This window comes from Lathamus discolor, chromosome 6, assembly GCF_037157495.1.
Source record: "Lathamus discolor isolate bLatDis1 chromosome 6, bLatDis1.hap1, whole genome shotgun sequence".
Lineage (NCBI taxonomy): Eukaryota > Metazoa > Chordata > Aves > Psittaciformes > Psittacidae > Lathamus > Lathamus discolor.
The window spans coordinates 45,277,115-45,289,456 of record NC_088889.1 but is presented as its reverse complement, the minus strand read 5'-3'; the positions used below and the strand labels follow the sequence as shown (position 1 = coordinate 45,289,456).

At 36.4% G+C, this 12,342-nt stretch overlaps 1 protein-coding gene across 9 annotated transcripts in view; it reads left to right on the top strand.

Annotated features, from left to right (window-relative positions):
- DPH6 (diphthamine biosynthesis 6) overlaps nt 1–12,342 on the top strand; it is a 220,532-nt gene that overhangs the window by 74,178 nt on the left and 134,012 nt on the right. For all 9 annotated transcript variants that reach the window (XM_065686551.1, XM_065686552.1, XM_065686549.1 and 6 more), the window contains exons 7-8: nt 274–368; nt 5,813–5,900. In XM_065686551.1, the coding sequence (XP_065542623.1) occupies nt 274–368; nt 5,813–5,900 (183 nt within the window). The remainder of the gene's footprint in view (nt 1–273; nt 369–5,812; nt 5,901–12,342) is intronic.

Below are 12,342 nucleotides of genomic sequence, written 5' to 3'. Positions count from 1 at the left end.
AACAGCCTGTAATGACCACTGAGGAGGAGGAACTAGGAATTCATTCATCTGAATTTACATTGGCAGTTCTACTTAAAAGAGAACATTGGTAATTTTTAGACCATTGTAATACAAATATGAAGAAATCGGTAACCCTCTGTATGATATGTGGGTTTTTTTCAGCCTTGTAATGGGTAGTCTTTTAGAAAGTGCACACTGAAATTTTCAAGAAAATTTACTTAATAGACTGCTTTAATTGTAATACTTACGTATGTAATTTTCCCTTTTTGTTAGCTTTCTGAGAAATACGGAGTCCATGTTTGCGGAGAAGGTGGAGAATACGAAACATTCACTCTGGACTGCCCTCTATTTAAGAAGAAAATAGTTGTGTAAGAAACAGTTTCTTCCAACTCCTCATATTAAAGCAATGGGAACACATTCACATTTAGTTTGAGGCAACTTTTGTTGGCAGAGGTAAAACATGTCCTCCAAGTTCACAAACACTCACTTTGTCTAACACTGGCAAAGTCCTCTGAAAACCTAAATCAATACCTGACAAGACGAGGCCTTCATAGAGGGCTATAAACTTTTTAGACATTTGCACTTTCGTTTACTTGCTGATTATGGCCTGCAGTAAAACTGGTACCTACACACTGACACTTTTATCCTTTCATGAAGTGCGAATTGCCTGCAATATTTATCTTTCATTACAGCTACATTTGATAAAATGCCACATCAGTAGCCTGTGGGTTCTGTTAACTCTGTGTGTGTGTTTTAAGTTTAGCAGCTTAAAATTATAATGATAAACATTTTTCTGTGATTTTAGAGACTATTTTAAATACAAACTTTGCATGGATCCATCTCATTTACACTGAGTAGTTTATTCCTTTGACATAAATTGCTAAAAATCTGTGGAGTGGGATATGGGAAATATTTGTGTCTTGATGCAAACAGACTCTAGTTTGTTACATAGCTATGCCTGTTTGCTTTGAGTGAGATGTTTTGACTGCTGTTCCTTTTCTTAGCCTAGTAAACAGACCAGTAATAATGAGTTGGTGATACACAATTATTTTAGGGAAGGTCAAGATTATGGGGCATATAGACATGATTAAGGCTTTCATGGTAAAGATCTTTTGTTTAATTTTTCTGCAAGACTGGGATCTGCCCATATGAGGAACAGAGAACTAAGAGCTGTTAGTTTCATTTCATTGCATACATTTGGGAGAAGAAGAGCAATAGACAAACTGGTAAAAGGGGTGGCAGCTATGCTGGCTGATGTCTGCTGAACTACCAGTTGACTGAGAGGTATGTTCTTGGAGTAAACTAAAAAACTAGATAATTTGAGTCTAGAGATACCTCCTTGCAGGAAAGCTACAAAATTCTTCAGCAAAAAGAAACTTCGGAAGGTAACAATGTAGAATCTTTAAGTTCATGGATGGAATTATGAATGTACGTGCCAGATGAGAATCTTGAAGATTCTCTGAGGGGAGCTGGGTGCTAGGTAGAAGCCATAGGTTTTGAGCCGACCTGCTGAATAGTAGGCATTGGAGAGTTAAACGGGAAGTTAGAGTAAAACCTTTATGATGCTTGGGTACATCTTATCACAGGTAAACCTGGGGATGAAGGACAAAACTTCCTAATAGGCCCCCAGATACAATCAGTCTCTTCTAGCAAAAATGAAAATACTGTGAAATCATTGCTAGAGCACAATTCAATTTTGTGTTTAAAGCCTGATATGATTTCTGTTGAATCAACAAATTCTTATTAGTTCCAGTAGGTGTCAGAGGCAGAATTTTGTGAAAATTTGTCATTAAAGTAATACTACCCATTGCCAGCTGTGTGGCCTATTCAGCATTTATATTACAAAAAGTATACTTCAGAAAGATAGATTTTAACTGACAGACTAAATATACTTCTATCAGTTTTTGCACTTGAATGTGTTTGGCTGATTATTTGCATTCTTCCTATTTATTTTGGGGCTGCTTATGTTACAGATTAAATCTGGGAGTTTATTGTAATTGGGTGCATAATTTCCCTATGTTCCTTTTCAAAGCTCTCGTAGCATAGATACAACATCTCATTAGAAATTCTTGATTGGTGGAGTGGAGAGAGATACTATTTTTTTTTGTTGGTTGTTTTTTTTTTTGTTGCATAGAATTTGAGGAACACTTAGAAAAAGTACCTTGTACTCTTTGTTTGGGATCAACCAAATACAAGTTTAGGTAGGAATATCTTACAATATGTGCTAAATATATTTCTGGCTATCAGTGGTTTAATAACCAACCAACCAGCTCGGAAAACCTAAAAAAGTGGTGGTCTGGCTGAGTTGTCTGTATTTCTACTGATGACACTCCAAATAATAATAAAAGTTAAAGATAAATTCACCAAAACTACAGGAAAAGACAAATATATACATCAGTGCATACTTAATAATAAATATGACACAGCAGACTGTTAAAGAGTTACTCAGCTAGTTCTAAATATACGTTTCAGTAATGGAAATTGAGTAACTGCACTGGAATTGTATGTCTCTGGCTTGATTAGTCCTGCTTAGCTCTTAAAATACTCGTGTCATAAAGACATATCCTTTGAGGAGCCATTCATGTGAAATCTATTAGTTTATGAATTTCTAAAAGAAAGTATTTTGTAATTTTTTTCATATATTGCAAGCTTTTATTTATTTTCTACTCTTTATTCTTGCTTCTCATATGCACAGAATCAAAAGAGACATTGTAATCATGTTAAATAGCATAGTTTCCAAATGTTTAGATATCCATAGTTCTGGTATACATCCTCATACAATTTTTGAAGCTTAAATGTATTTGTTCAGAGGTTAAAACATGTCAGCATTTTCAAGGTCCTTAAATTCCTGAAGTCCTTCAAGACGTCTTTCATAGGTAGAGTTTCTGAAGAAGAAATTGAAGATTACTTTTGCCACCAAAACAGGGGTGATGGATTAACCTTGGCTGGAAGCCAGGTGCCCACCAAGCCTCTATCACGTCCTGTTCTCAGAATGGAAGGGGGAGAAAATAAGGTGAAAAATCTTGTAGGTCAAGATAAGAACAGGGTGATGGCTTACTGATTACTGTCATGAGCAAGCCTGACTCAACTTGGGAAAATTTATTGCCAATTGAAAAAAAAAAAAGAGTTTGATAGTTAGAAAAAGACAAAACTAAAACTACCTTCTCTCCCCACCTCATTCTTCCCAGGCCTGACTTTACTCTTTGTTCCTGAATCTTTTAAATTCTCCCCACTGAGCAGAGGAGAGAATAGGGGTTGTGGTCAGTTCATAGCACTGTGTCTCTCCTGCTTCCTTCTCTTTATGCTTTTTCCTTGCTCCAGCCTGGGTCAGTTTCATGGGCTGCAGTCCTTCATGAACTGCTACGGTGTGGGTCTTTCACATGGGGTACTACAGTCCTTCAGGAGCAAAATGCTCCAGCATGGGTTGCCCGTGGAGCAGCTTGGTTGTTCCTGTCAGGTAACTTGCTCATGCATGGTCTCCTCTCCAGTGGCTGCAGTTCTACCAGGAGCCTGCTCCATCATGGGTAAACCTGCTAATTCAGGAAAAGAAAACTGTAGGCATGATGTCTTGCTGTAGAGAAGTGGGAGTCTTGTCAATGTAAGACTATATAATGAATTTTGCTTTATAATATTGAATTGAATTCTTACCATCTTTCTTAATCTTCATTAAAAAATATGCCTCACAAAGGAAGCACGTCAGATTAAGTGAAATATTTGAAAACAAACAATCTAGCAGTGAAAGCAAGATCTTAGAATTAAAGTATTCGAGCAAGAGTGCGCTGGTTTTTATCTGATTTCCCAGGTACAGTATCATAATCCATTTGTCAGCTTTCTTATGCTTAGTATTTGAGAGGTAACAAGAGGTACCAAATCCTTCTTACACTGATATTTAAAAATGCAATTGAGTGGCACCTGTTCAAATCAAAAATGTGTGTTTCTTATCTATGTGAGTGCCGCCTAATATCTACTCATGATAAAGGCCCATTAGTATTTATGAAACACAGAATAGTTCAATTTTTATTTTCAGGTAAATTGGCATATTTCAGATATTTGGGAAGTATAATTTTGCATTCATATACCTTATTATTAGGTCTGTGTTTAGGTTTATAATTCTAAGTTTAGCGTTAAAAGCGAATCCGTAAACATGAAAATAATCAGGTACTGAGAGCACTGATTGTTACTCTCAGACTTCCTCTAGTTTATCATATTTGTCTTGTGAAAATGTTAGTGTTGTAAAATTATTAGATATTTCCTAGACTTTCAAACAGACTTGAGAGATATGATGATTATGACTCAAAATTTTTTGTTAGAATAATGATGTATGTTTGGAGATGCTGACAGAAAATGTAGTACTTAGGAAAAAATATTTTCTTTTTATACGTGTTGTAATACTATTTTCATCACCAAACAATCTACCTACTGTGACCCATCAGCTTAGAAATGTTGGCATATTAAACTAGATTATCTATGGTAGTCCCATCAAATACACGTTAGCTGTATGTCATAGGAATGTACTCCATGCTGTTTGTTTGGAGATTGTGTGACATTACTAGAAATCTATCTTTATCATCTCATTGAATACTGTGAAGATGACAAGGGCACTGTGTTTTCAAGAAAATTATCTGTGTGTCCCTAGCCTTACCTATAACAATTTGCAGATTTTATTGTACTGCATCTCTTAAGAGTTTCTCTTATGTTTTCTTTGAGTTTCTCACTGTCTGCTGTTTGTTTCCTAGAGTTACCTTTTCACTAAGTAGTAAAACCGTACAGATGGATATAGCAGATACTGCCTCTTGTGAATCAAAGTGTGACAGATTGTGTCTGTAAAAATGAAAACTAAAATTAACTAATTTGAATCAGCACACAGGAAGTTTATTGTTGTTACCAATACATTTGGCACAAAAAAGTTGTGTCTAGTAGTCTTCAGTATCAGATGCAAGATGGTTGAGTCAGTTTCTCATCATGAAATACTGTATGTTGTTAATACTTCAAGAACTAATCCCTGGAGCATTAATCAAGAGAATGGACTTCTAAGAAAAAAAAAAAAATCTCCTGTTGATGAAATTAAAAGATTGCCTTACAGATTAGTCTCTAGAATGTAAAATGTTATTTATGCTTTCATAGACTGCAGCTAACTCAGTCTCTCAGTACTTGTCTGGAACTGGGGTTGGCAAGGAGAATTTTAAACATGTTCAAGTGACTTGCAGCTAGACTGTCAAAAAACATGTATCATGCTAATTGTCGTTCAGCCTTGTGTGCTGGACAAGTAGAACATCTGTGAACATCTTAGAGTCACCCAATTGAACATGAGATTCCTGCCCTGCTATGGGAAATATCAAAGCACAGTGGTAAATTACGCCTGCGCAAATCCCTGAACACAGGCGAAAACAGCAGGTTCAGTGATCCTCTAGCATGGACTGAGCTCTGCAGTGTGCTTGTGTCCCCGCTTGTGTGCCTCTGCCCAAGTGCTGCTTTGGGGATCCCCCAGAGTTGGTGAGGTAACAAAAATTAATTTACTCTTTCATCTGTGGTTTTGTGGTTGTTCCTGCTTCCAGCCTGTTCTGGCTCACACAGGAAGTATAGTGTGTTCCTTTTGAAAATTGAAAATCAGGGGAGATAATGTAGTCCAACAATGCAATTTTATATAGCAAACTTTTTTCTTCATTTGTTTCATACAAAATGTTTCGTAATTAAATAAGAAATTAATAGATCGACAATGAGTTACCTTGGAATCTGTGTTATACATTGACTAAGTATTGTCTATATGTGAATTTATAGACTAATATTTGATGCTAAGAATTTTGTATTCCAGAGATTCGGCTGAGGTGGTTGTGCATTCGGCTGATGCATTTGCACCTGTGGCCTACCTTCATTTTTTAAAATTACACCTGGAGAATAAGGCAAGTATATTGCAAATGTCATCTTCCTTTAAAGCTACATGCATGCTTTCTACTTTTATGTTGCTTTGTCACGGTTTGGAGTGAACCTACATGTTCTTACATGGGTGTACTTTCAAATAACAATGTACATATTTAGTTGAATTTCAGAACTTGACACAAGGAAAAAACACATATACTTCCTTGTGCCAAATGAATGAATGGGGTAGTATGTGTGTAGTATTTTTGATCCTGAAACCTCAAGGTGCTCAGCCAAGGCTACACATGCTCAAGCACATGTGTAACCTGTGTAATACAGCTAGGCACACTGTGAAACACAGCTGTATTAGAAAACTGTATGAACAGTGTTGATTTGCTAGGAGGTAGCATCTTTTTTTGCTGTTTCTTATGTAAATTGAATGATTTAAAATATACTGACTCGCAAGTGCTTAAGTTTTAAAAGTACTGGGTTTTATCTTTTCAATGTGAGAGATGCATCTAATGAAAGTACTTCGAATCATGCAGAGAAGATTATCCTTGTCAAAGATCTTAAAGGAACTGTTACTTATTCACTGGAATTCATTCTCTTAGCTTATGATTCCATAGAAACAGCAGAACAGGGATAGGATATCTAGTGGTTTAAGTATTGCAGACCTGTATGTTGGCTAAGAAGCTCAAAACAGAAGCTATTTTTCTATTTGTATCACTTTTCTATTTTTCTTTTCCCTATTTTATGGGTGCAATGATTTATTTCTTTTTTCCTCCTGAACATCTCTTGATTTTTCTGCTACTGTTGCAGGCATCTGTTTATAGGTGTCCCTTCTTCTTTCTAGATTGAAGATTGCTGAACCTGTTCTGGGTGGTAGGGGTTGTTACAGAATGTTATTATATTGGTAGTTTACATTTCACGTCTCTTGAGTGACTACATTTCCTGAATGGCTTTCAATAGATCATGCCTTTTTTCCCCCCTTTATTTTTATTTTTATTGTTCCAAACAGATAAAATATCTGTACACTTTTCTTCTATGATGGCCTCATTCTTGCCTTAGAGAGTAAATTATATTTCATCTTGTCAATTTCTAGTTTGGGATTTCTTTCAAAAATAAAACATTAAATATTTGTGTGGGAGACTGTGAAAAGGATATCAACTACGTGAAGCAAAACCAAATAGGCTGAATAAAGGAAAATTCTGGAGCTGGGCATGATAGGGAAGAGTGATAATATATTAATATTTCTTTGGGAGCACTGACTTTATTGCTCATGGCGAACTTGATGCTAAAATGCACTGTACATCACTACAATGTGACAGACTAGGGAAAATGAAAAATACAAAGCTTTACATAAATCAGGAAAAAAATCATATTAAAATGCATAAAATTTTATATAAGAATCAGGATTTTACTTTTATCTGTTCAGAAGCTCTTTTCCCCTTCTTATGTAGATGTTTTAGATTTGGTTAAAGCCTCACAGTTTCAAGCAGCATTGCAGTAAATCATATTTCAAATTCATTATAGACAAAGCTGTCACACTCTCAGAGGGGTAAGGTTTACAGTGTCTTGCCCTGGATTTTGGTGTATAAACTAACGTATAGTTAAAAGGAAAATAGTCTGTTTTCTGCAGTGATTGTCTTGTAAGAAAAAGTATTAGAATCTTTTGGCTATAGATTATTTTAGGGCACATTAAAATAAGATGGGTTTTCAGGAAGTAATGAATATAGAGAACCAGTCAGTCTTTCAGAGCATAGCTTCTTACTAAGTTATCATGGTTTACGTGCATAACAATAAAGAGAGGCCTTCAAGATTGAGACGCCTGTGGTACTGTACTTTTTCTCACTATTTGATGCTTACAAGTCCTACAGTGCTTAAAAGCCAGTCCTACAACAACGAATTACTTCAGGGAAGCACTGCTTTAGAAGAACTAACTTTAGTTTCAGACTTTCAATGGATTACTGAAAATTGGTAAAAAAATACTCCATTATGAACAATGTGCAAAAGTAGCCAATTGTGTAAGCACTTTGAAACCATTAATAGGCTGCACAGTGATGTGTAATTCTAGTAAGTATTATGACATCAGTTTTGTTATAATTTCAACTGAGATATATACATATTTTTAACTTTTATTGTAGATTCATTCTTTGTTATGTGCCACATGTGTTAATTTTATGTTTTTGAATTTACTGTTATAATCATTATGCAATTATAGCTACCGTACCTTAGTCTCTGCTTGTTTTCCTTCTCTATAATGCATTTTCTTCAGCCAAACCTCTTCATGTTTAACTACAAAGCCTGCATAGAAATTTGTTTTAAATTGTTTTTGGCAGCAAAATGAGTCCTTGTGCCTGGGGGAAAATAACATTTTACTGAGTGTTCTGGTTTAATACATTACTGTGCAACTTCAAAATGTGTTTTTGCATAATAATTGAAGCTTTTTTTTCTTTAACACACCCTCTTTTCTTTCATTACCAGTGATACAGAAAAGGCTAAAGAGATATATTATTTTGTTATTTAAAAGTATGGTAAACACAGCATAGGATAACTTTTTTGTAGTTATTTTGCAAAAAAAACCCAAACCAACAATAATGCTAGTAAAAGCACATGTTCAAAATTCAGGAATGCCTCATTTGCTTCATGGTAAAAACCAAGGTCACCAATCTAATATACATAATATGATACCTAGCTTCATCAATATTTTACTTTGATAGTAAGACTGCCACTTTGTGCATTTAAAATGTAGGATGCTTTTTGTTGAGGGTGAAGAATTTTCTGAAGCATGAGCCAGAATCTTTAAATCAAGTATCACCTTTTTTATTTAATACAAAATTAATTTTGAATATTTTGAATTAGGAGAAAGTACAATTGTGAAAATATTTATTTTTTTATTCTGACAGCACAACAATCTTGCAAAATATTTTAATTTTTCCCAATACTGTGCTATTCCGTTACTCTTAAATTGTGTTGGTGTTTGAATCATCAGAAACAGAAATTTAAGCCATTGGAACCTCTGCTAATGTACTGAGAGTTAGCGGTAGTCCAGAATTAGAGGGAGTTGGGTAGTTTTCTTTCTACACTTGATAGAAGAAAGGAGCCTGTTTGCCTTTAAAAGATGGGAATCATGCCTGTTGCTGCTCTTTCTTGTAGCATACTATTGCATTGTATTTACCTATCATATGTTGATATTGTAAAGCTTATTTGTCTTCCTGTTTGTAAAAGATATTGACCTATGTGGGTGGAACACATTTCAGAAGTGCAGCAGTTATGCCCCTGTTAAACATCAGCAAATCTATTTCACAGGTCAGTTTGGAGATGATTTAAAAAACACTTGTACAAGTTAGAAAATGTCTTTTGGAGATATTTACATGCCTTGTGTATTAAAGGAGAAAAAACCAGCTGGTTAGACTTGATTTAATTTTGTAGCCTGTTTCTGTCCAGTTCCTTCTGGCCTGAATTATTTTAATTAATCTCCATTTAGGACTTTAGCTGTAGAATTAAGCACTGTAAGTCATGTCAGGGGGAACAGGAAGGATTTTCAAGTTGCAAAATATGTTTTGTGGGTGGCATTTTTTGAATACTTTGTCATCATTGATACTTCTCCTAGGTAACCTTTGGTTTCTCTTCTACATCATAAGAATATAGATAAACCTTGTAGTTATGTTTTCAAAATTTTGTAACAAGTACTGCATTTTTTTATAAACTGATTTATTTCAGACACAAAGATAGTAAATAAAAGATTTTCTTTCGTATTCCATTTGACTGCAGATTCAGTCCAGTTCTCTGAGAAATGAGAAATTTTTCTTCTCTTTTCACAATGAAGAGACTTTATTTGAAAGTCACTTAAAGGACTGACTTTCTTATGAGTCTGTGTATTGTACTTCAAATACTGCAAGGACATGTATGCGATCTCTCTCCTTGTATTCGTTTCAAGGAGTTCTGTTATAAAGGTACACCACAAAGAATAAAGGGATTATCATAGTCTCTCCTTATGTGTTCTGAGCTCTCTGTCCCACTGTATTCTCATTGCTGCTCAGTGGTAGAACTATCAGTTTTAGAATTGTGTTATGATAGGTGTTTATAGCAGTTTCTCTAGTGAAGAATGTAAGCTTTTTAAGAAGGCAATCTGTTGTTTTCATAAAAGACCACTGTATGGAATTTCAGCTATATCAGTCAAAGTCCTAGCTCCAAGGCTTTTTCAACAGGAGATTTTGGATCTTGGAACACTCGTGTATTTGCTTAACTTCATTCTGAGCACACTTGCATCAATGACATGAGTTATGTGAATAATAGTTAAGCATATGCATGCATGCAGGCCCTGATCCAAAATTAGGTTGGTATCACAATGTACAGTGGGTGTGGAAGAAACAGTGGAGCAAATGGGAAAATATATTGCTTCTGTGAAGTAACATGAAAATGTTATGTGATAAAATAGGTTCTGTAGGATTTAATTAAAATGTTGTTATAGCAAGCTTGTGGGTTGGTTTTTTTTTTTTTTTTGTTCATTTGTTTTTAAAGTGATGAGAATATTATAAAGGGAAAGTTAGTCTGTGGTAGTCTGTAACTTTAAGTTTTAAGTTCTTAGATTACTTTTGTTGTCGACAGGAATGGAAGACTAACATTTGTATGAGATTTGAATATAACTACTAAACAGAGTCTGGCAGCTCTTCTTAGGCTGGCATTGAGTCTGTTGTTCTTCTAGTGCCAGGTTCCACACCTAATACTTCTGCTGTAGCCTGCACCTGTGCTGCTGTGGAAAGTGAGTGATTACCTATGTTTATGGAGCTTTGTTGGAATCAGCCTTGAATGAATCATTGTGGTGTATCATAGCCATCCATATCAACAGTAGTCTGTAATTACTTTTATGGTCTTTAGTATATGTAAGGCACATTGTAGGATTTCTAGTATTTCTTAGTAATTCCCTAAGATTTTGCAACTCACCAGCTTCTTTATCTATGTGTGGAAACACAGATGTTTAATTGTATTTACATCTGTGAAGCAATATTCATATAAGCTTAACAATTTATAAAATATTGCCTTGTTTAGGAAAAAGTAATGTGACTATGACAGGAAAATTTCACACAGCATCAATTTTGCATATTTGTAGTATTAACAAATTGCAGATCTACAGGGAGTTCTGTAGGTTACACTAAACTAGTTGTAATGCAGTCTGCAGTCTGAGAGTCTCACCACATCCTGGTGAACTTTTTTTATGAAATACATTTTGCAGAAAACACTTTTAGAAAAATAGTTGAAAGAACAGATGACATAAAAATGGAATAGGTGCTCTTTTCATGTTCACTTGCAGAGCGTATAAATTCTGTCCTCCAGGTTACAGAACGGAGAGAAGTTACAGATCTGTGATACTAGCTACAGAAGATATCTGTAGCTCCAGAGCTCTTGAAAGGTAATTATGTAAAGCTTAATCGAGAAACAAACTGGATGTCATACTGACAAGCTGGAACTGTGCCATTTCCATTTGACTTTCTTTCATAGAATCATAGAATAGTTAGGACTGGAAAGGACCTCAAGATCATCTAGTTCCAACCCCCCTGCCATGGGCAGGGACACTTCACACTAAGCCATCTCACCCAAGGCTTCGTCCAACCTGGCCTTGAACACTGCCAGGGATGGAGCATTCACAGCCTCCTGGGCAACTTATTCCAGTGCCTCACCACGCTAACAGAAAAGAACTTCTTCCTTATATCCAATCTAAACTTCCCCTGTTTAAGTTTGAACCCATTACCCCTTGTCCTGTCACTACAGTCCCTGATGAAGAGTCCCTCCCCAGCATCCCTATAGGCCCCCTTCAGATACTGGAAGGCTGCTATGAGGTCTCCACGCAGCCTTCTCTTCTCCAGGCTGAACAGCCCCAACTTTCTCAGCCCATCTTCGTAGCCCTTCTCTGGACTTGTTCCAACAGTTCCATGTCCTTTTTATGTTGAGGACGCCAGAACTGCACACAATACTCCAGGTGAGGTCTCACAAGAGCAGAGTAGAGGGGCAGGATCACCTCCTTTGGCCTGCTGGTCACGCTCCTTTTGATGCAGACCAGGATACGGTTGGCTTTCTGGGCTGCGAGCGCACACTGAAGCTGGCTCATGTTCATTTTCTCATCAACCAGCACCCCCAAGACCTTCTCCTCAGGGCTGCTCTCAATCTCTTCTTTGCCCAACCTGTAGCTGTGCCTTGGATTTCCTCAACCCATGTGTAGGACCTTGCACTTGGCATGGTTGAACTTCATGAGGTTGGCATCAGCCCACCTCACAAGCGTGTCGAGGTCCCTCTGGATGGCATCCTTTCCCTCCAGCATATCAACTGGACCACACAGCTTGATGTCGTTGGGAAATTTACTGAGGGTGCACTCAATCCCATCGTCCATGTCACCGACAAAGATGTTAAACGAGACCAGTCCCAACACCGATCCGTGAGGGACACCACTCGTTGTGGGTCTCCAGCCGGACATTGAGCCACTGACCA